This window comes from Haplochromis burtoni, unplaced genomic scaffold, assembly GCF_018398535.1.
Source record: "Haplochromis burtoni strain Fernald_Lab_line unplaced genomic scaffold, NCSU_Asbu1 Contig_58, whole genome shotgun sequence".
In the NCBI taxonomy this organism is placed as follows: Eukaryota; Metazoa; Chordata; class Actinopteri; order Cichliformes; family Cichlidae; genus Haplochromis; species Haplochromis burtoni.
This window is the reverse complement of record NW_024582419.1, coordinates 934,359-959,093: the sequence shown is the minus strand read 5'-3', so window position 1 is coordinate 959,093 and position 24,735 is coordinate 934,359. Positions and strand designations below refer to the sequence as shown.

The 24,735-nt window shown below is 45.7% G+C and overlaps 1 protein-coding gene across 1 annotated transcript in view; it reads left to right on the top strand.

Annotated features, from left to right (window-relative positions):
* gli3 (GLI family zinc finger 3) overlaps nucleotides 1–24,735 on the top strand; it is a 96,304-nt gene that overhangs the window by 29,434 nt on the left and 42,135 nt on the right. The window contains exons 3-4 of the mRNA XM_005922577.2: nucleotides 7,751–7,996; nucleotides 22,886–22,991. Coding sequence (XP_005922639.1) covers nucleotides 7,751–7,996; nucleotides 22,886–22,991 — 352 coding nt within the window. The remainder of the gene's footprint in view (nucleotides 1–7,750; nucleotides 7,997–22,885; nucleotides 22,992–24,735) is intronic.

Sequence of the window (24,735 nt, the reverse complement as noted above, 5' to 3'; positions counted from 1 at the left end):
ATTTACAAAAGTTACGTCCTTTTGGAAACAAGGTTATTAGTTAATTAAAATATCAAGCGCAAAAAATAAGACACGCTTCTTTCTTGTATTAAATATTGACAAACTTAGCACTAAACTGTTTGTTGCTCACGTTAATAAATGATTAATTTAAATATTTTCTTTGCATGCTGACAAGAAAAACTCCGCAAAATACATACGCAACAGGTCAGTTACAAAATTCTCAAAATACAATGTGCTTGCTACGTAAGGATTGACAGTACTTTTAAAAAAATGCTAAAATCCAGTTTTGTGCTCGCATAACGCGCTGGTATATTTAGTCCTTAAACTTTTAAAGAAGAGCATTAATGAGGGTCTATTCATGAGTGTGCTGCAGGGGTGCTAAGTGTAAGAAAAAAAAAAGCTTTGTTCTGTATTTCTTGTGGTGGATGAATGTTCTACCTTTCCGAGGAGCTCAATTCCACAATTAAGTCATTCCCAGCTTCAGCATCCGACTCCTGAGGCAATTGTAACGCAGCATTTGTCGCTGTATTGCTGTAACTGTAACATGTGGTAGTTTCCTAATCTGGAGAGCTTGAGGTTGTGATCCTAAGGATGTTTATAGTCCTTTTTTGAAGTAAGGTATACCTATTCTTCTTGATTTCTCTTGACATCTCCCCGCATTCAATTCCTGAGAAGCCAACAAACCTTTCTTTGCCATCTCTTTTTTTTCTTGCTACTGCTATTTTTTTTTAAAATTTATAAATAAAAAACTGGTTGCTTTCAACCTAAATGAATCCCCATAGAGCCCCAGCAGTTTTTTCTTTTTTCTGAAAGAAGTACTGTGCATCCTGCAGTAGGGAACGTGCACAAAGCTGTGACCCACCCTAAAACTGCACGATAATTTGTGCGGTGGAAAATGGTCTACTCAGTCACTGAAATAGGATGAAGGCGATCAGCCTTCTTCCTACTGTTACAGCATTTTTAAATCATTTGGGAAGTGCTTTTTAAATACAGTTTCCAAAGTAGAGGCTTCTGGAACGACTTCACCTATTTATAAGGTGCATAGTAAAAGAGGAAACGGTCATAACCATGATAAAAACCACGAGCTGACATGTGTTTGAGTAGCAATAGAGCTGTACTATTTGTACAAGTGTTTCTGGCATTTTGACCTCGTCAGATGCTGTTTAAATTGGATGCGGTATGAATGATGTTCAAGCTTGACTCTCAAAAAAGTTTCACCTCTGTTTACTTAGCTGCTTTGCAGGTGTGAGAAGAGATCAGCAGTAACAGCACAGGCAGTGAATTAGACAGACAGATCTGAACATCCACGGGCTTAATCACCATGGAGGAGTGAGGGAGGGAGGGAGAGAGTCCACTCTGGACTTAGATGTTCACTAGTCATTGATAAAGTGCTTAGCAGCAAGAAAATTAATGAATCCGGCCTGACTGGTGGAGCGGGGGGGTTTTGGTTGGAACGGGTGGGAGAGGAGGAGGGGTGTGTACGGGGGGGTAATCCTGTTCCAGCTAAATGGCTGATCTCTCTCATTCCTCAGATATCAAATGTCAAAAGTTAAATTAGCCTGCTAGCCTCAGATACGAGTTAACATGCTTTTAAACGGGTCGTGGGGCGGCGATTTCTGTCTCCCCTGGGAGGGCGGGCAGGTGCCTTTGAAGTGTCTAATTATCCAACTCCCAGTAAGTGTGGGCAAACTATCTTAATGGGGTTCTCAATGTCTCAATGCAATGCACTAAAAGGCTCTTACAAACCTTTACCCCAATGTGTGGATGTGTTTCTCTACGCAAAAACTCATTTTGTTTACATGAAAGGATTTGAATTATAAATGCACAAGGTTTGCGCTAATAAAAGCTGATTATTCATGCTTAGAGCTTTATAAATTCTTATTCTATACTAAAAGGTGAGATATAGCCACAGTGGAATTTGGGATCATGTTTGATGTGCTTGAAATTACTGTATTATTTTTTTTTATAATTTTATCCCAACTGTTGGCTCTGCATTTCTTTGCTTTGGCTGGATATTCATTTCTCTTGGCGAGCCGTCCCTAATCTGAGTGCCACAGACTTGGTCCGGATCACTGTGGTGTCAGAAGCGGGATTCCAGTGCTATGGCCCAGTGGAAAGCTGGCCCACTCTGGTCTGGTGGGCAGTGTGCCCAGATCCACCCTTGAAGACAAACTATCCCATGCGGACATGACTATGCCCTCATCTGCCCTAGCACATAATCATTTTATATTGTTGCGGAGGACATTAGAAAGGTCTAACAGGTTATGGCTGATGATAGCTGGCTTGTGACAGTCTGAAGCAATGCTAATACAGTCTATGAGCCAATCAGAGCACTAAATGGCATCTTTTTGCTTTGAAGCCTTGATCAAATGCATCTCTTGGTGTTTGATTCCTCAAAGAATACAGGCCAAGGTGCCCTTTGAGTGAAAAACCTTAAAAGCTGTAACTATCCGTGGTCAAAAAGGCATCAGTGTGCTTTTTACAGTCAGGGCTTTCAGCTCTCTCACTGCGATGCTCATTGCTCCCTCACAATGTGGCCCTGATGAAATGGTAGTGGGGTTTCGGGCAGCTCTACGGTGGGCCTGTGCCCCTAATGGGTGAATAAGGGGTAGCTTAGGGCAGGCGGAGGCTTGGCACGACACAACCCTGCTGTGAGGCTGATTTGAGGTGAGCGCAAGGAAAGAGAAAGGAGCCAAGCAGGCTTTGATTTGCCCCTCCCCAGCCCCGGGGCCTGGAGGCTGGGACTGTGAGATGCTGAGGCTCTGGGTGCGTCCCAGAAGACCCCCGGCGGCAGAGAGAGCAAGCTGGGACCGCGAGTGATGGAGCAGGGGGCTGGGGCGTAGGCTGCCGAGAGCCAAATTGAGATGTGGGAGTCGTCAAATTTGCCTAGATGAATATTGAAGAGGGCATTTGCGGACGCTGTGTGGGAAATCAGCCGCCGACAATAGACTGCTAACCAGGAGAGGGAACATCCTGACCTCTCTCTGCAATTCGTCCAAGCATCAATCAGGCACTGATAGTTAAATAATGTACCACAGCGGGTTCACTCTGCAGAGACCGAATCAAACACGAGTGCAGAGTGAGAGGGAGCTAACTTTTATATTTGCTGAAGTTCCCCAGATGTTTAGACTGGGGAATTGCTAACTATCCTGCCCACAGATATCAGAGTAATGACCTCATTCTGCCTTCTGACATTTAGATGTCTTTGTTAAGGAAGTTGTTCGAAAGTCAACCTTTTTAGTCAGATACATCAAGGCTCGCTAACCTTCACATAATGCATAACTGAACCTTGTTCTGTGGAAGGCCCCGAGCTCCTTGTGGCATTGAGCCTATCAGCCAAGAAGGTGATCAGAAAAATACCTCACACAATTGCAGTAATCCCCTACGCGCTTGCTGTTGGGTTTGGTAGAGCTTGAACGGTCTCTCGGTCTCTCCCTCGTATTTCAGCCTGCACTAATCGTGAATGATTCCCTCTGTCTTTAGCTCCAATGCCAGGGCCGGTGAATCAGGTACATAAGCCTAAGCTGCTTGGAGAGGTAGTCTTATTAAACTCTAGCCAGCTGCTGGAATTTTTCTTCCCCCTCTCATTGTTAATTGGGGAGTCTTGAGTCTTTCCCGGGAGTTGATTTGCAAGAGAAAGAAAAAGGGAGCAAGAGATTATTGCACAGGAGGAGAGGAGCTTTGAAGAAGTGTTTTGTGATTTCACCGCATATCCTCCACTCCTCTTCTCCTTGTTCGCTCTCCATGTGCTCCCCAGCCAAAACGTGTTTGTGCCACTGACAAACAGCGCTTTGAGAAGTTCGAAGGTGGAATACAGCGCATGTCTGGCTTTGGCTCAGAGGTACAAGAACACCCCTTCTGATATTTTGAGCTTTTAGAAAAAGTGGTAACTGGGGATGGGGGAAACTATGGTGCGCAATGACCCTTTGTACAACATGCATGTCCCAACTTTAGAGACTCTGACTGAGTTCAGGCCGGAAGGCGAATCAGACGGTTGGGAGTGAGGGACCGATTGGCATGTGGAGGAACAACAGTCCTCGTTCTTAACCTGCGCCTCTAGAAAATGCCTTCAAAAACAACAAGCTGAGCGTTTTGTTTCACTTGCTGTTTCTTTGAATTGGCTGGGCATCCTTAACTTTAGCCCCCCTCTTGTCCCAGGGCCCAGTTCTAAGAGGTACTGGCCCCACTCCATATCTCATTATCTCTTTCAAAATTTCATTTTGTCATTGCATCCACGCTGTCTTTTATACTGCCATATTAAAGGCCATGCATAGGGTTTTCTTGAAAGGTATTTGAACCAGAATCCTACAATAGACACCCCAGACAAGAGGAAAAAAGGGAGAAACCTGGGTTTTAGGATTTAATGAGCGGCTTGCTGGGGGTGAAAGAAGGATAGAAACCAAGTGAGTGAGAGCAATACAGAGTGCATTTGTAGAGGGTCAGAGAGAGAGAGAGAGAAGGAGGAGAAAGAGTAGTAAGGGAGGAAGAATGCAGGAATGGAGCACCAGGTACCATTATAGTGGCAGAGAAAGCTCCTGAAATACTAGAGCTGGGGCGTGTGCTCTGATCAGGACGGCAGTGAGCACAATTACCTTCTTTTCAAATCCTTCAGTGACACTGCGGGAGGAAGGAGGACTTTGAAACTTGAAAGGCAGGAGCTCGCTTTCAACCTCAAACGCGAGCAGGAAAGGGCTCTGAAATTTGTTCAGTGCTCCCCATCCACCATTAGCTTGTTTCTTCCTCTCGCCTCCAGGCATTTAAGCGCTTTTTGAAAAGATGTTAAGAAATTCAATCACCATAGAGAGAGCGGGATAGTTCTTTTTTCTGTTTTTTTGAGAGGCATGCTTTTCCTCTGGTCCACAGAGGACCGGCCTGCTGCTTTTGTGTTGGGCTGAATAGACCTGCAAACTGGTAGAGGACTGGATGCGGCAACCATGGGAAAAGAGAGGGAAATAAAAGAGGAATGAAAAATGAGGGAGGGAAAAGGGGAAAGGGTCTGCTGGGCTGATGGTCAGAGTTGGAGAAGTGTTGCAGGGTTGAACTTTTCAAAGTTGCATGTGTTTACCTGTGTCTTCTCTGTCTTCATTACCTCATTTCTTGACAGATGCTCAACACGTTAGAAGGATGTAAAAAGTTTCCACTCGCCAGGTACAAGCAGCATAGAAGAAAAACCTTACCAGAGACTCGCTTTCCTCCACTGAGGAGTCAAGGAGTCAATTGACCCTTGTGCTGCAGAGTGTTTGTTTAACTCTTTAAGGTCCTATGAACTGATGTAATGAACTCCCTCTAGGTGGTATATGGTAGAATGATGAAACCCACCCAGGGCTTGCTGGGGTGACTGGAGGGGGGATGGTGGTACTGTGACAGTGCTGTGATTGAACTATTAGTCGCTTGACCTCCCTTTAGGGAGAAAGACACATCTGAATAGCGGTGGGGGTCACCGAGAAAGTAAAAGGAAAGAAAAAGACAGAACACGAAAGATCGAGGACAAGAAGAGTAGTGCTCACTGAAATAGTTGGCAAATAGAAATGTAAAGTATAGATTTTTTTTAAAAAAAAGTAAACGCTTGAGTCTCCTTTGTAGTTTTTCATAACTTCACGCTACACCATGTCAAGCCCCAGTGATGAATGTATTTATAAAACATCAAATATATGTATGAAAGTACAAAAACAAGCTCATGAATATGTAGAAAGTTTCTACTTTCCCAGATGTAATGCTAGATTTTTCTGGATGTTAAAGAATTGAGCGTGCACAGTAGGAGCCGGAGCTGCACACAGCCACACGCTCTGCCCTTAGCATCGCTCGCTCCCCGCATAGTTTACAGTCTCGACTTCCTCAATTCATGTCAGGAGATGAACCCAATTCTGAAATCCCTTTATGTTAATATTGCGCTTTGCAAGCGCAGACCTATTAATCCAGCTTTAACCGTATAAGTTGCATTATTCCCTTAATAAGATCACTGGCTGTGCAGTATAGGATTAAATACTTATATCATAACTGACACTGTCATTTCCCGGGGATGAGAGCGCCTTGCTTCTCTGGTTGTCAGTTCCGCGTTAAGAATCCTTGAAACTGCTGCCAGTGCTGCACGAGGGCACGCTGGTCCAAACGCAGGTAATGGATGTGGGAGAGTGAAGGGAATAAAAGCAGGACCCTTGGGTTGCTCCTCCTGCTCTCTCGCTCTCTTCGCCTCTCTCAATCTCATTCTCCCTCTCTGTTTTTCTCTCTTAACCTCCTCCTTTCTGATCGCTTCTCTTCTTCTGTGAAGTGCTACAGCTCTATAGCTGCACTCTTCAGTGCTTAAGGTAGTGCGCTCTTTAATCTGGCCCTCGCCTCTGTTTCTTAATTGGCAGTTGGATGCTGTTGGGTTGCGGCACATAGTGGGGGAGCTGCTCACGCTGTTAGGCTGCTAATACTGCAGTACCTCTGGCGCCAGCACAACGGTATTTTGCCAGGTTCCCGGTGAGAAGCGTTAATACAAGAAAGAACATTGGAGTGTACTGATGACCAGCAGCCTTAGTGGTGAACTCATAATTGCATATAACCCGGGCTGAACATGGAGACCTGCGGGCAACACAAGCTGGAACTGAAGGATTTGGCTCAGGGCAAAAAAGCAAGGGCTTGCTCTTGACAAATGATGATTGTTTTGAATCTATAACATACAGATGTCTCAGTTCAAAGCAAAACCTAAGAAAGTACCCAAGTCCCTAAGATCACGTGTTATTGAAGATCATTTGGAATTCATGTTTTGACCCTTTTGATAGTGCAAAATGTCAAAATATATATAAACAAAAATACTGCTTAAAATAGGCCACGTACAAACAATCACACTCTTTTAAGGTCTGGCCTGCCTATCTAGTTAGCATGTCACCAGTGATTTTGCAGAATTTCCCACAAACACATTAAAGTGCTGTTCACGAAAATATCCCAGTTCAGTCTGCCCCTGAGCATCATGACGTCCGGGCCTAAATCATCAGGCAGGATTTACGTCCTCCTGTTTTAAAGATGAAATCAACCCAGTTGAAAAAAACTGACATACTTTTGATGGCATGTTTCTTTCTGAGTTAGTCTCTGTGGTATCAGACTACAGAAAGGGCTAATACCAGGTCACGAGGATAACTGACCCTTATATATGTCATCTCAGAGGTCAAGCCAAGGGGTCAGAGGTCAGGTCTTTCTGGTGGAGCTTAGCCCTTGAACTCAGCTCCACATTTATCCGCTTTATACAGCATGCCAAGCAGCTTTCTCCAGAGGGCCTCCTAATTTCCCCCTTAGACACAGATAGAAAAAGAGAAAAAGATTTAGTTTAAGAGTGAAAGGTGGGGGTTGGTTGGAGACTGAAGCAGGGTGGGGTTGGTGTAGCCAGTGATGCTTGCTAACAGGCATCTTTGAATGCTGACTGAACGCCTGAGTTGTTTTCTTCATGAGAATTTATTTTTATATAAAAAGAGAAGACAGATGTGAGTTTAAACACTTGTTCAGATGTTTGGAATTTTTTCCTCCATGGTGTCCGTTTGCTCATACGCTGACTGCTTCTGAACTCTCATATCCAGGGGCTGAAGGAAGGCAGATTTACCGTAGGTTTCAGGTGTGCAAAGCAGCTCCTCCTTTTATGAGCTCCCCCACTACATGAGCAGCGTTCATAGCTACAGCTTTTATTCTGATATCTGTTTAAAAGAAAAATGTGTTGCCCTTCCAAATTTATAACACTGGATTCTTCTCCTGTCTTTCTGTCTTCATGTCCACGCAGAGGACGAGAGTTCAGGCACGCCTTACCACCGTGAGAGGCGCAACGCCATCAGCTCTCAGGTCCCGACGCCTGGCGCCCCTGACAGAAGCATAAATGAGGAGCCCTCTACGTCTACGGAGGAACGCCCTTCCTTGCTCAAGAAGGAGCAGCACGGTTCCCTGCCACATCTGGCTGACCATGCACTTCCATACCGGGGCACGCTGTTTGCAATGGACCCCCGCAACGGCTACCTAGACTCGCACTATCGTAAGTCCGCGAGCCACAAACACAAGAGCCGCTCACTTCATTTTAAAATGGTAAACTTGAAACTTTAACGTGTAAAGTTGAGAAGCTACACAGCTCAAGGACATGCTTGCAGAACCCGTAATGCTGAAGCCAAGTTTCCCTTTTCTACTGTAGGTGAGAGGCAGGGCCGCCAGATGCTTGATTAAGTCTGACAGATTAGCCCTTCTCTTACACTCCGTCTCTCCTCTGCACACAGATACAGGCACACACACTTGTGAACGCACGCACGCACTCTCGCCTTGTGTTGCGCTTGGGAAGTTAGTATGGGGAACGGCCAGCGTAGCTTCTTAATTCCCTCATTAGGGGCCTGTCTGAACACAGTACTCCGCTTTCTCTCATCAACACACACTTCAAAGCCCAAAAGCAACGCAGAGTCAAACCTCACCACCCCCTACTCTGCCTCTCGGTCTCTCTGGGACTCAGAGACTGTATGAGAGAAAGGCAGAGGAAGACACAGAGAGGGAGAGAGTGCGAGAGAGACTCACAGAGACAAAGCCCGAGAGAATCGGGTGAAGGAAGGAAGCTGGCAAAGATAATTCCAAGAAAAGGTGAGACACATAGCGGCGGTTAAGTAAAAGAAATGCTGGAGAAGGGTGTTTGGAGAGCAAAGGGGCTGATTTGGAAGTTAATCTAGTGGCCAGGACTTTAACTGCAGACAAGGATTTGATGTGATAGCTTGTTTAGTTTGGTTATACTGGCGCTGAAAGGGAGCAGGAGGAGTGCGCCAGAAGGATTTTAATCCAGCGGCAGTAATGAAAGTCCAGTGGACCCCAACCTTATACTGTAACTCTATTTATTCAGCCACTTCATTAACTGCTTCTCCATCGTGGTTGGGTGCCTGAGAGTCATCAAGGTGCCTCTTTAAGGTAAAGGTTACTTAAAACCAGGCAGTTCTCTGGACAGAACCCTCGAGGGCAGAACATTACTGCCCATTACATCCTGACCTAACTCAGCAACACTGCCACTTCTCATTTTATGTATGTGTGTGGGTATGTGTGAAGGAACTCTGGTGGTTCCAGACCACTGAAGCCTTGGGGTAGGAGTCAGGAAGGTTGGGGGGAGGGGGTTAAGTCTGAGGCTTGGGGTCATGTGGAAAAGTCACAGTCTTGAAATGGAGAGTTCAAAAGCAGCAGGAAAAGTCAAAAGGGCTGTAGCGCTTCAAGAGGAATTCTTCGTGCACGAGGACTCGAGAGGGTGGAAGACTGCAGACGTATGGAGCAGACAGGAGTAGAGGACTGTGATAGCAGTGATGCTGGGATGTGTAGGCACGTGTAGGCATGATGCACAGACATTTTAGTCTCCCTCTGCAGCAAGGTTCTTGCAGTTTTTGGTTTTTCAAGACAAGGATTTACTATGTTTCTCTCTTTTCTGGTGTCGACCAGGAAAAACAAACAATTTACATATCATGTTGGGATCTGCCAAATTATCACAGGCATGATGAAAATATTAATAAACTAAGAAAAACAACACAAACATTTAAGAATTACACAAAAAGTTGATTCCCGATGTTCAGGGAAGAATGAAAACACCAACAAGGTCGGTGTCAGTGACTTCTGGTGTTTTTCATTGATGTTTCGATGATCTCTCCTTCGCTCAGGAAGACTTATGATTTGAGATGAGAGCATTGCTGTGTAAAACACCTCCTTCTGGCCCCAGGTGTTGAGGACATGGGGAGTTCCTAAAGGCAGCGGTCCCATTCTGTCTGATTGAACCCAGTACCAGAGCTCAATCCCCATGAGCTCTGACGATCTGAGGGTCAGCAGATCGAAAGGGGTCCCCCTTAAACCTCTGCCGCCCCCTCCCCAACCCCTGCTCTTCGACTGCTTTGAACCAGGAGCCTATAGCATCTGTCGCCACTCCTGCACCGAAAGGTGTAAAAAGCTACGGGCTCCTGTTCTGGTTTCTGGTTCAGTACACAATTGAGCACACATATTTTGGACACACACACACACACACACTTAATTCTCCTGTGGCAGTCCCTCTCTATGAGGGCTTTGTCACCTCCTTAATTCATCCCAGGTGTGTGCGTGTGTGTGATGGAGAGGGGGCCCTAAGCCGTTGTGCTGCGCTTGCACAGCGCTCCACGCCATGCAGCAGACAGCCAGGTAAATCCGATTACTCTTACCGCTAGTGTGTGTCAGTGCTTAATGTGCCTAAATGCGATGGCACCTGCAGCCTCACCACACCTGGCCGATGGGTCGTTAACATGGTGGCGAAGCTCTGGGAGGTGTGGGAGTCGAGCAACCACAAGAGACCGAAAGAGGGGTTTATCTTCAGGGCCTCGCGCTCTGAGTAAATCTGCGCTATTCACCCAGACTTGTGATCTCCCACTCTTCTTATGTCCTTGGCCTAAGTCTCTGTTTACTCTGGTTTTAACACCCACTTCAGCGCAGAAAAGAGGAGGCACCAAGGAAACATTGCTCCTATTGTTAGCATTAGCTAATCGTGGTGATGCCTGAGTCTTAGCCGCTTTTCTTGGGCAAACACTGGATAAGAGTCCATATCCTTCTTACCACAACGCTAATACATGAGGCTTTGCTGCAGGATAAGGAGAAAGGATTGAGATGAGGATTAATGAGGGAGAAGTCTTTTTTTTTAAGATCTTTAATTGTGTAGAAGTGTGAATGCGACGCTGTGCGCTGACATCTGTCTACATTGTGTGCTGATTAGCCGGTCAGTGGTCGTGCAGCAACAGTGAGCCCACTTGCTGGCGACGCATCTCTGCTTCCTCCAAAGGGATCCTCTTTTTTTTCTTTTTTAAAGTTTCTCATCTTTCCCTTCTTTGCCAGCCTAAACACATCTATGGAGGGACTTAAATCGCGTGCTTTTCAATGGCTTTCTTACAAATGTTGAAACTACTCTGAATGGTTGATGAATGCAACCAGTGAATTTGCAAAGCTTTAGAGATGATGCTAAAGAATTTTGTCCCTGAAGTGAGAAGTTTTGTTGTTGTGTTATATCTAGTCTGGGCAGAGCAGGCACAGCAAGTATCTTCAGGCTGTGATGGATAACTATCAGTTCAATAATCTTCGGTTTAGCTCCTTAAAAATCTAGCCTAGATCTGGCTGCAAGGGCTTAATCCCCACACACCAAAGCCTTGCTGTCCTTGACTGATCTCAGAAACCAATTGAGCTAAGCACAGGCGGTGGAGGTATGGATCTTTTGGCCGGAGGAATCCTGCTCTCTGATCCTGGTCAAAGGTGACTGCATGGATCATACTGGCCCTGTGTTTGGGGAAAGCTACCGGGAACGCTGAGCCGTGGTGTAAAACCTGTTCCACGATTTTATGGTTATAGGGAGAGGGGGGTGGGTGTCCAGTCACAGGGGTTAAAGTCTGAACCGCTGCGCCAAGCTGATCTCAGGTCTACTCGGCCGTAGCACGCCGGCCGCTGCCCCGGCGTCATTCTGTCTGCCTCTATATCAAAATGCAGCTGACCACTGAACTGAATTAGCTGTCATCAAACTGTACGTGATCCACACAACAATGGCCCTGGCCTCGCTACAGTTAATTACAGTCCTTGGTCGCTCACTTCGTATGGACTGCACAGGGCCTTTCTATACGTGGCAGAGAGAGGAAGCACTGTGCGCTATGTATAATGTAAAGTATAAAGTGTGTGCATGTGTACGAGGAGAAAAAAGTAGCAGAGTGCTCTCACAGAACAAACTTTCTGATCTCTTGTTGGTTTAAATGTGACAACCGGCTTGGATGCAGGTTCAAACATCCTCCCCCCTCAAACAACTGAGGGGAGCCTGGGGTGAGAGGACACGTGCCTGTTTCAAGGGTAAGTGTTTGTCTTTGTGATTGTTTCAATATTGGCTTTTTGAGCGTGGTGGCATGGTGCAGTCCCCCAGTGGTGTGCCGGCACAGAGAAGCCTGGGGCACACTGCAGGCGATGGAAAGGGATCCCTTCCATCCACCTCCTTTCATCAAAAAAGAACAACATGGGCCTGTGCTCTGCCGTGGCCCCTTGGTCCAGCACACCAGGGATAATCAGATGATCCCCTTTTATACAGCTTATTAGAGGCATCTCGCACCGTAAGATAGGCAGTATTCTCACATGCATGTGCCTCTTTGTAGTTCTTGATGATTTAAGAGGGTTAAGCGGAGTTTGAAGTGCTTCAAGAATGCACTTTCATACCATCTTAAGGTCATGCGGCGCTTTTACCACAAAGCTGATGTGTGTGTGTGTGTGTGTGTGTGAAAACGGCATATCTCTGAACAGTAGCAGTTCCTATTAACAATGACGAGATTAAATGTGAAGGAGCTAAGAAGAATTAAGAAGAATTTCTAGAGGACTGAAGATGTTCTCAGTGTTTCTCAGTGCCGTTGTAGCATCATCTGCCAGTGTGTTTACCCTCTTTTCCAATGTGATTGGTTAATCGAGTCGCAGATGCAAATAGGAACAATGGCGCTTTGTCGACGGGAAAGCTTAAAAATGAAGATTTGTTGTGTCTTGTCCATCCAAAAGGAGAATAAACACTCCCTCCTGCTTACATTAAGCACCAAATTATGAAAAGAAGAAGACTAAATACCCATGAGGGCTTCTCCTCAGCTCTCCGGTTAAAGCCATAATATCACAAGATTTTCCTCTCCGCTTTGAGTTACCCCGTATTCACCAGTATGATAGAGTCCGACATGTTTCTTCTGAATCCATATCTCATCACTTTTTTTTTCATTTGCATTCCTCTCACATAGTGCCAAAGATAAGCACCCTTATCCCTCCAACCAACAACCCGTATCTTGCTCTTGTCTCTGGAGGGTCACAAGTATATATTGTTCTACATGAAGAAGAGGCTGATGAACATAGTATAATTAAAATGTTTCTAACGGCGTGGTGAAGTGGAAGATATCGCTGGAGAGAGGAGAAAGACGGAAAGGGAGGCACGGCTGAGTATGAGGGTGTAAGTGAGACAGAGGGCTAAGAAGTAGAGAGAAGAGCAGTAGAGAGTGTAGGGGGTGGGGGGGTGTAACAAAGCAGAAAATGAAGAGAGACATAAAAGAATGGGAGCTCAAGGAGGTCAGGCCCATCACAGGCTTTAGTGTTGCCTTCAAAGATGCCTGGGACAGGTGGCAGCTCCAGACAATCTCGCACCACAGAGCAGCATCCTCTCAGGACGAGATAAGGGATTCCTCCATCCAGGCACCCTCCTCCCACCTCTCCTGCGTGCACACACGCACACACCCCACCTCCCTCATGCCCACCCCTCCCCCCCTCCCTCCCATCTCGGGGTTCTCCCAGACGGGCCGCTTTGATGTGGCTCAGTGTGAGCGGGCAGCTGTAGGCCACGGGGCTGCAGCAGCGCTGCTGGGCCACTGGGCCGGCGGACCTTTGGGATCCGACTGGAGCGCGGCTCAATCAGCGGGGCTCTCCGGTGCCCGGCACTTTCAGGTCTCATTAAAACGCTCCGGCAGGGTTAATCCTGTTTAAGGTTTACATGGGCCTCCGTTTGTCTCTCTGCCCAGACTGAAGGAACCCCTGGGCGCCACCTGCGTGACAAAGACTCAAATCACTGTGACACAACTTCCCTCCGTCTGTACTCCTCCACACCCCTTGTATGTTCTTCTCACTCCTCCCTCTTTTCCTGCATCCGTCCCCTGTGCATTCCGCCTCCTTGTTCCTGCCATTCCCTTGATAGTACCTAGGCCTGGTTCTGAGTCTTTTAGGATTATTTGGGTGGAATCTGTTGACAGCAGTGTAGTAAATGGATTACAACTTTGTCCTTGTTTAGGGATGCTGTGAGGAGGGAAAGAGGGAGAGATCGGGGAGGATGTGCTTTGAATAACGAGAGAGGCAAAGAAACAGAGATAGACAGAAACTGGGATTAACTGAAGGAATTAGGAATACAATGCAAGAGTGAGAGGGTGAAAGAGAGGGTAAGGTGACAGCAAAGCACACTGTACAAAGAGTGAAGAGGAAGGAGACTCAGAGTTACAGATGGTGTTTTACTCATAAGACCCAAATGGTCCAGAGGCATCAAACTGTATTTGGTCTTACAGAGCCCAGGAGCCATTTGTCTGATTGTTGTAACACTGGGCTTTGTCTTTACTCTGTGACACGTAGTTTCCTTCCACCCGCCTCAAATAATGGCCACATACCTCTAGAGACCTGAGCAGACTTTGTGTAATGTCTGGATTCAGTGGAAGATAGAGCAACAGCCACTCAGCCCAGGGAGAAAAAGCCATTTCTGAGCTAGATATTTAAAGGACTGCACTGGTAGTTTTGAATGTTTATGGTGATAAAAGATTTGGGCAATCAAGTGGTGCTGCATTGGTTAGCACTTGTGCCTCACAGAAAGAAGGCCATGGGGTTGAAACCGCCTGCCAGCTGGAGCCTTTCTGTGTGGAGTTTGAGTGTATGGGTTCTCCCTGGGAACTCCCGTCTTCCTCTCACAGTCCAAAGATGTGCATGTTAGGTTAATGGGTGATCCCAAATGTGAGTTATCTGTCTCTCTGTTAGTCCTACGATAGCTGTTCAGGTCATACGCTGCCTTTCGCCCTGTGTCAGCAGGGATAGCCTGCACTGGATAAGTGGTTATGAAAATGGATGATTAGTTAGATTTAATTCACATGTTCTAGCTGCTGGTTTCACAGCATGAAAAATGCATGAAAATTAACTCACGTTGGCTTTCGACTTGCCAGCTTGTTTTCATTCCCAGGGCGTCAAATACCTTGCAGTCAAAGCTGCCGGCATATCACAAATATGCATGGTGGCCCGTGGCCTCGGTGCCAGGTTTATGTCAGTAGTGAGACAGTTCTCATTTCCAGCTCATCACATACACTATATTTAGCACGTTCTTCTTGAAAGTGTTCCATTAAAACGTATGTGAAAGTATAATTTTTCCATGAGCAGAAAAAGAGGCAGGTTTAAGCACGCAGCGTTATCTCCTGGCATCCAGCAATAAGTCAAGACACAGGTGCCACAGGACTGCTACGCATTTCTTTGACACCAGCATTTATATAATATCAGGGATTTGAAAAATGAAGATTATTGAGGAAGAAGAACATTGAAAAGATTCCAGGTCATGTTTTGAAAAAAATGAAGTGGAACAGAGTGTTTTGCGGTTAAGTAATGTGATGCATTTTGTCTGCTCATACTTAAAGCTCTCTCAGATTGTATTTCCCACTTTAAGTCACATTATCGGGCTTTTTTCACTCACTGTGAGGGATTTATTCTCTTAATCAAGACCCAGAGGTGAACTAACAGCAACAATGGCTACCAGCAAATGCATTTAGCGAACAAACTACATTAACATTGCTTGCTGCGGTCAGTGGCCTCTCAGCGTGAGTCAAAATTGAATAGTCGTCCATTTTCCCCAGGCGGCGGCGTCCAGTCTGTGTGTTATTAGAATGCAGGTGTGTTAACCTCGCAGTCACTGTCACACAGCCACATGCAGTTTTGATATCACCTGCATATAGAGGCCTGAGGATGTGATGTGACACTGAACCGCATAGAGGGTCAGACTGTCCTGGTAGCCTGATGCAGCATGGACAGTCGTGAACACGCTCTCTAATACGACCTCGGCTTGTATCAGAGTAGTTTATCGTGCATTTTCTCTAATACAGGCATTTAAATGCATCAGTGGACTCTTTTCTAAATAAAGATCTCAAAAAATTCCAAGCCCAGTATTGGCCTTGAATTTGAGTGGAATAAATCATGCAGCTGAAGCAAAATAAATGTAGCCAAGTCCTGCTGAGTTAACCTGAGGTTTAAATCGACTCCCTTTTATCTGAGTCGTCATTGTTTGGCGAAAAGGAGATAGACAGATGCAAGAGATACAGAGAAGGAGGTGGAGGGAGAGAGAGGTGTAGTGTGGAGTTTTAGCTGGTAAACTGCTGCGTCTTTTCTCAGCCGAGTCGGGGAGAGGAGGCTGGAGGGTGGAGTAGGGCAGAGAGGGTGCGGGAGTGAGGGGAGAGGGCCAACGCGTAGCTCTTTGTTCTACTCCCGGGCTTATCCCAATCTGGAGAAATTCGGGAAATGTAAGAGATAGATGGGTGCTCCAGAGAGGCCCAGTGAAATAACCTTACTAGGATACAGGGGAAGAGAAAAAAAGAGGGTGCATTGCTGAGGTTGGGTAGTGCTGGGGGCCCCTGGCAGAGATGTGTGCGTGCTTAGCTCCACTCTCTAGCATTAAAAAATCCTTAGATTGGAGTGCAATTTGTTAAGATTACGACTCTGGGTCGTAAATGTTTTGCAGCTGTGGAGCTCTGCTGAGTTATTTGTGTAACTTATGTCTAAATGTCCTGCAATTGGATACATATTTTAATGGGTAGTCATCTGTAAATCCTCTAAAAATTTGAGATAAAGTCTGGCAGGGAATTGTTGCATGTCCTGCAGGTGGTGTATGAGCAAAGTAAACCCCTGGAGGGAAAAAATAAAAAGATCCAGTACTTAACAAATAAATAATCTGTTTGAACATTAAGTCTCAGAGCAAATATGCACAGACTTGCGGGCACTGACTGACTTGTTCAGTCGACGTCTGACAGCGAGTAGCGATGGAATGTATGCTCAAACAGAAAGCCTGTTATCGTGCAGACGTCTCTCTCTTTCACGCTCGTGTTCCGTTCTCTGCCTTGTTTTTCTTTTCCGCTGTGTTAATTGCTTTTTACCAAAAGAAAGACTGCTTGTGTTTAATGGTGTGAGAGCAACTGAGCAAGAGAGACAGAGAAAGCACGAACAGAAGAGAAGATAAAAAAAAAAATCTATTGACTTACAGAGGAAGGGCAGAGTGTGATCTGCCAGCCTCGTACATATGATGAATGGCAGAGAGATTGGCAAGCCAACACTTAACATTTTTCTTTTATTTAACCTCTCTGCTTTCTTTCTTCTGCCTCACTCTCACTGTTGGTCTTTGCTGAATAAAGGCTTGTTTTTATCTTTCTCTATTCTCGTGCCCGAGCATTACATACAGCGGAGAAAGCTCTGCACAGCACGAACATTAGGCTAATTTATACAGCGGTAATTAGGCCATTAGACCTGAAACAATCTGGGACCTGTAATTAAGCAAAGCGCTCCAAAAGTCAACAGCAACTCCCATTGAGCTTAGCTAAACAGTCTCCAAAAGTGTTATTTACATGTCCAAACAGCTTGAGGTCTCAGTGTAAGCAAACATGATGAGAGGCGGGGTGTGAAAGGATTGATCACAGGGGGAATTTAGAGGCAGCTTCCAAACTATGTCTGCTGATAGTCTGTTGAAGGCTTTTTTTTTTCAATCTCCGGCCGGCCTGATAATGATGAGAGGCTCAGCGTCACATCTCTGGAAGCAAGTGTGATCAGAAGTGTTAAACGCACCAATCATGTAATAGTTCGAGCAGACTCTGAGTACTCACGGTAAAGCTTGTCTGCAGATATGCCATAAAGAGGAAAATATGGTGTAATACTCTTACAATTTTATATATTGGAAGCAGGGTTCGAAAATAACACCTGGCAAGCACCAAATGTCGCAAGTAAATCTTGTAAGGTTAGCTTAGTTAAAACAATACTAAGAATCTCTGATGATGATATCGATTACAGGTTCAGCCCTGTATTCAACAAACCCTGTTCCTGCTCTGTGTCTGTGCAAAAAAAAAGTCAGTGAGTCTTTTAGCGTCTGCTTGCAATCAAACAGTGAGTGCAAGGGTCCCCGTGGACGTCCGGATGAACGCCTAATTTTTGTGACCGTACAGACTCATCCACCCAAAAGTTCAAGCAGACTTTTAAGAAAAAGTATAAGAGAAACGTGGTGTCTCCAGCTGTATGTGTCCATGTGCTGCATAATCAAAGCTTGAGGAGCACACCATGAAAGAAGCTGGGGGTGGAGATGGGGTTGCAAAGTGGCTTGCAGATATGCAGCAACTGTAGGCAGGCTTAAATAGCATCGAAATAGCATCGGATCGACCAATCTGTCAGGAATGTTGCTGAGCTGGACTTATTACTGAACTGGACTGATTTATTAGCAATAAAATTCCATTGAATTTTGAACTCACGACTTGTTAGCCGTTGACCGATACATTAGAATAATTTGGCTTCACAGCCTCTCCTTTTAAAGACATTTATTTTAAATAAATAAATGAAAAAAAGTTAATTGTACATATAAACGTATACATGCAAACAAACATAATCTTAGCACAGATGTAAGGAAATGCATTCCTGCAAACCCACAAATGCATTTTCCTGTGCTCAGTTTATTTCAAAAAGTAAAAAGCTAAGAGTTAACCACAGCTATTGTAGCAGTTCCTAATATGGGGACTGCTACAAAAGTCATCTATAAATCAGTTATAGATGACTTTATTCCATAAAAAGATGGAATGGAAGAAAGCTGGAAAAACAGCTGTACAAAGACCTGACCACTGTAGTCTCTCCTTTAAACACATTCATTTCCTTTAGCTTGAAAAGTTATTCAAATGGACCAATTGAAGAAAGCGCTGTCTGGGTTTCACATCATCTATTTCTAGAAGTCACAATGTAGCAGGAGTGAGTATAACACTCTCTGTCTTCTTTTCCACTTGTACTTACTTCCAGAAAGGAGCGGCACACACGTGCGCTATTAAACGTGCAAATACACAAAGTCTTGAGCATCTTTGACGTGCTGCAAAGTGTTGCAGAGTTGGGTTCTAACTGTGGGCCCTGCTGCAGACGAGCATGCCTGAACAGTGAGATCACGAGCGAGGAAAGAGGTGGCATAATGAAATCTGGCACTCGCGGCCCCGGCACAGGCTTCATATGTTCCACATTAGCAATTCACAAACCTCTGGAGCAGGCCCCAGCAGCCCTTTTCTCACTCCGCCTTAGTCGCTTATGACAAACTGTCACTGGCTCTTTGTGCTCTCGCAGTGGAGCGTCGATGAGAAGTGCAGCGTTTATGGTGGAGTGTTTCGTCCTCGGCTGCGGGTGACACTCTGTGCGAGCAGAGTCAGTGAACCCTCACCGCGGGAGAGGAGGAGCCCAGGTTTTTGCCGTCAAGACAATAAACTCACAATGCTGAGTTGACAACAAAAGAGCAACAAGGGGAAATTGTTTGTATTATCAACACCCAAATCAGAATTGCAAGTGACAGCTCAAATTCTGCAAAAGTATCAGCTCGCACTCGTTCCGGAGCACGTTTAAGACGCTTTGTGCCAAAGCTTCCACTATGAAAGGAGATTAACCAATAAGGATATTGCAAATGATGTCCTTTAGGCTTTATCCTCCCCTCGTCCTCACCCCCACCCCACACCCCATGCTTTTGAAATTATTCAAGTGTCCAATAAAGGACAAGTCAATTACCATCCTCTCTTTAATGAGGTGGAAGCTGGCTTTTGGTCCTGAGTACAGAGTGTTTGTGTGAATTAGAATTAATGAGCCTGGTCAAAGTTTGCTTCTAATTGCCCTTTCATTAAGACCCATTTGTGATCATGTCTTAATACCTTCCATCCTTTCTCCTAAAAGACTGAAAAAAGAGGGGGGCAAAACAAAAATGAACACTGCTGCTCTGAAAAGTTGCACAGAGGTCATTAAAATGTTTGAGAGGAGCTCTGAAGAGCTAATGAATTAGTTGAAAGTTATGAAAGATGCTACTACAAAAAGTTCCTGATTCTCAGTATTTGATTGCCTGACATGCTTTAAAAACATAATTAACTTAACTATACGTAACAGGGAGAAAAACCGTTAGGATTACACTTTCTTTAGGAATGCTCGAGCGGCCGTGGTGTGTGTGGCCACAGTGGGAAGGTAAAAACTGTGACATGTGTTTTGGCTTCCCGTGTGCCTTCCAGCTGTATTCTGTATTTGACAAAGAGAATACCCGGAATATCCAGAGAAGCAGGGGCAATTTAGTTTGGGAGTAAACAGTAAGGAGTCCCTACAGGAAACACTGGAGATAGATTGCAGGATGGAGGCTCTCCCCTCTTTTTCTCTGCTCTCTGTTCTTTGTGACTGTATACATTCCCTGTAGTGACACGGGTCGGTTTGCCTTGCTAATGGGGAGCTGTGCTTGGTGTAAAAGAGGTGGCAGGCTCTATTTAGATAGGGCCGTGGTAAAGTAAACTTCAGACTTGGATTTAAATAAACCTCAGCGGAATGGTTTGCCATGCTGTAAAGTCGTGGGCAGCAGAAAGAGTAGGAAGGAAGGGAGGGAAGGAGTAAGAAAAAGGCTCTTGTTTCAGTACAGGGCTGTGCTGAGTGAGTGGCTCCAGAGACATAAACAAAAGGGGGATCTGGGTAATTCAACGAGGAGCGGCGGATGTAGGAATGAAGGTGTACGTTGCAGCGGTGAAGGGGTGGAGTATTTAAATTGATAGCACATTTTTTTAACCTCGGTAGCTGTCTGTTATTGCACAACATGACAGAGGCTATAATAAAGTTCCTGCTATGTGGGCAGGGATGAGTAAGATTAGAGAACATGAAGCTTTTACTCCCATAGACGCTGGTAAACCTGATGCTTCATTTCCGAGTCTGACAGCCAAGGGCCGACAGCCCGGGAGTGGAGCTGTGGAGAGTAAACAAAGCAGATTCTGCTCTTGTCTACCAGCAGCCCATCCCTTCATCCCAGCATCCCCTCATCCCTCCCGCCCTCAGCAGCTCTGGAATCAGCTGAGGTGAGCCAAGCCAAAACTGAGTCATCAGGAGAGAACTATCAAACAGACAGAGACGGAGTGGTCAGATACTTGCCAGAGCTGCATGGAGGAGGCTTTTACCACTTATCTCTGCTATTGTGAAAAACAGGATGAAAACCCACAAGTGCTTTCTAGAAGTTTTCCTAAGTTTTCTCTTCACTTGTTGAACAAATTTTCTGTGAAACTGGAGAACTTTATAGCGTACTGTTATACAGCATGATGCAGAAGTTGACTTATGACTTGGATTTAAGAGCTGTTTGGACAAGGGGTAAATATATATACAATTTCATCCTGAAGTCTGACTGGCATCCTTCTCACTCATCATTGCAGGGGTGCAAACTTTGCAACTTTGCCCTCAGTTTTAGCAACTTTCTTTTCCTAAAAAACAACTTGTGCGTCTCCACAGATGAACCACCCATTAGAGCACGTCTCTAATGGGCTTAAGCGTGGTTTCTAGTGTATTTAAAAGTAGAATGGGAGGTAGAGCCATCAGCTTTCAGGCCCCTCTTCTGTGGAGCCGTCTTCTAGTTTGGCTTGAAGCTTTCCTTTTTGTTAAAGCATGCCATTATGGGCTGGATCAGGTGACCCTAGACTGCTTGGGCCTTCCCATGACGCACTTCTTCACTCACCTCTAGCCCTGTCTCCCTTCCCTCACTCCTAAACGTTCACGTCAGATGGCTGCCTCTCCCTGAGCCTGCTTCTGGTTGAGCTTTCTTCCTTCCCACTGTTGGGAATAGTGCTTGCTCAAAGGGTATTGTCTGATTGTTGGGGTTTCTCTATGTTATTGTAGGGTTTTTACCTTACACTATAGAGCACCTTGAGTCTCACATTGAGATGACTGTTGTTCTGATTTGTAGCCAGATATAGATAAATGATTGGAACTGAACGGAAAGCCTTCCTCTCCTGCTGCAGACAGGCTAAAGCAGACTAAAGCTCCAGGTTGTTTGTGTTGATCATCACTGAAGCTCTGGAGCTTCCCAGAAAAAAAAGATCTTTGACACTTAGTTTAGGATCTAGATTTTTCTCTCGCTCGGTTTCTGCTGCTTCATTTCTCTTATTAAGACTCAATACATTGCAAAGCTGTAAGCCTAAGCAAAACTAAAGTGACCACCTCTCAATTGTAGCTGTTGCCCCAAGCTGGCAGTGATTAACCCAGTAAATAAATGAGCCATGAGGTAAGCAGAGACCTGAGATCAACACCTGGTGTATTGCCCAACGATGCAGCTGAATCTGTCATGGCTCAACACTTGCGGAGCTGTTGGGCACCTCACCGTTTGGCAATGTGCCCTTTTGGCTCACGCTTCCAAATGTTTACAACCATAAAAAAAAAATAAAATATATATATATATATATAGCTAGCAGCCTCAGAGACTTGCTGCGTGACGTTATACAGATGTTGACACATGCTTAGCCTCGGGGGGATGATAATGCAACTTGGCACTGGTCTCAGTAACACAGGTAATAAAGTGGCTAATGTTCTAGCAGTGAGATGCAGTTAATCCGTGCGCAATGGTCATTTGCTGTTTCTGCCTTGATATACACACTTTAACCTAACGTGTCAAAACTTAAGCAGGCACCTTTTGGTTGCTTGTTTCGACTCGTCCAACAGTGGGTGCACGGTTGCGACACACAAATTCAGCTTCAAGTTACAACTATATAACAACGAGTGCAAGTCAGGGTTCGACGATGAGTGCGTACGTCTGCAAAGTCAGCCTGGTTGTGGCACAGCAGTTTCAATTTCTGCTGTAAAAGTAAAGAAAAGGCTTGAAAACTCATGTAATACAAATATTTTAATGTTTTATCTGGAGGTGGGGGGGGGGAGTGAAAGAAGCCTCTGGATTCTCTGTGATAAAACACCAAGATGGAAAAGGATGTTTTTGTTTCCCATTTTGTTCGTTTCAGTGGTTGTACTCAAATGTTATCCTTTGTACAAAACCATATTATGCTTGGCACGGTGAGAAATGTGCCATTTGGCTGCTTTTCCTACGCTTATTTATCCCTGTTTATTTTGAGTTCTCTCAGCCTTGAGACATGTACAAAGACTTCCTCAGCTAACATTTTTCGAGCGGCGCAGCTTTTAGCTCGGCGCGTTTAATGAGGTCTCATTTGGGTGGGTCCGCTGAAAGATAGCCATCAACCACTGCCTTTCATTACTGCTGCTATTTAGATTAGCCGAGGAGGGAATGGATCCACTTGCAGACGTATTTTAGGAGAACTGGGACTTTTATAAACTGTAAAGAAAAACAGCTCATGTTTCTTATCTTTTCTGTCCCGCACAGCTGCTCCACAGTTCTTCCCCACCTTCCACCCTCCTGTGCCAATTGACGACAGACATACCCAGGGACGGTACATCTACGATCCTTCGCCTGTGCCCCCTCTTCACGTGTAAGTGTCTCGCACTCAAGCACAAAACCGCAGACTTCAATTTTGCTGATCATAACACAGGAGAACACATTTGACTCAGCCGCATGGTCCGCAACTAGCGCCGATACAAATCGAGCTTCGAAACTTCCTTCCGCCTGTGGGCGTGGAGCATCCTCCTCATGGGTGCCGGGGCGCCTCTCTTTGCCTTTTCAGGATCAAAGGCCACGGCCCCGTACGTGCGCAACATGATCCGCATGTCAGAGACACGCAAATGAACATGTGTCAGAGACAGGGAAATGAGAGCAGGGCGAGGGAAGCCTGGGAGCGCGCAATTCTCATAAGAGCAGTGATCAAGCCCTGTCAAGAGAAGGAAGCAATGCCTCTGCTGACATCTACCCATCTCTGACAGACACAGATGAGCTCCTGACACATGAACTGTGTACAAGTAACCTCCCTGCCTCTTCCAATCGCATTTGTGTGCATTCGATTCATTTTGAAGCGAAGTAAAAGCGAGGCCATCTCAGCTCTCCAGTGGTAAGTTATTATAAACAGGGTAACTCTTATTGCTTTAGTCTGCCCCTGTGGAGTGGGTCCGATGGTGCCTGCCAGGTCAGCAGAGAACTTCAAAGTGCTCAGCGAGCTCGCTCGCATGCACAAATTGCTCCTTTCTCCTCACTATTAGTCACTACCTTCTCTTCTACTCTCTCGGTCATTTGTATTCTTTGCATCCAAACAGGGCAGGAGTCCTCGTCCTTGTGGCGCTTGTTTCCTACCCGCCGACACGGAGGAAGCGATCAGCGTGCGACGAGGACAAATTGGATGGGGCAGCTACTTGGGCCGCATTATGTTTGATATTCTTCATCATTATCAACTCCCCCCTTTCTCCTCCTCAGGAGTCATATCTCTCCCTTGCTGATGTGCCACTAAGCGTAATGAATTTTTTATGTCCCCCCCCCACCCTCGTCTCCGGCCCACCCCACCTCTCAACCCCTCGTCTCCTGCTCAGAGGAGGAAGGGGGGGTCGAGGCGAGGAAATAAAAAAAACAAGGGGAGGTGATTGATGCCTCGTGTCACTGCAAACAAAATGGCAAATATAATTTAGCATTTAGCTTATGCGCAGATAATGGGGCGAACACGCTCAGGCAACATAAGCTCAAACAAACAGCCGGGCTTGTTATCCGTCAGGAGCGCTTTGGTACGAAGCGGAGCAGCAGGTTAGGGAGGAGGAGAAAAATGAGGAAGCAGGCGGGGGTGGGGGGGTTAGAGGGACAACACGGAGCTGAAGAATTGAATTAAGGGGGAGAAGTTACGCAGCAACGGTGTCTTCAGTCACTCTGTCCGGACGGGAGTTATCTGCGCGCTTGGTTTGCTGTCACTGGAGACACGGCCATACTCCTGCCACGCTACTTAGGGCCTGTTTATCCAAACCATTAGACGTGGAGCTGTTTAATATGACACGCTGCGCTGAGGGAAACTATTTGTCATGATTATAAAACAGCTGTTGAGTGGCCAGCCTTATTTAAATAAAGTCTTGTGAGCTCACTGTCATGCGCATTATCTGCGGGCCCTACGTGGGTTTCATGCAGAAATTGTTCTCATCTACTTTGGATTCTTTTGCACAGGGAAGCAGCAATATTGCCTGCTTGATTAAAAAAGCAGCCCTGAATTCCTTGGTGGGAAGATGCGCTCATCACTTGTGGTATTACAGCTGCGTCCAACCACCTGATGGCAAATTGGAGTTAATTACACTCCCAGATTTTAGGTT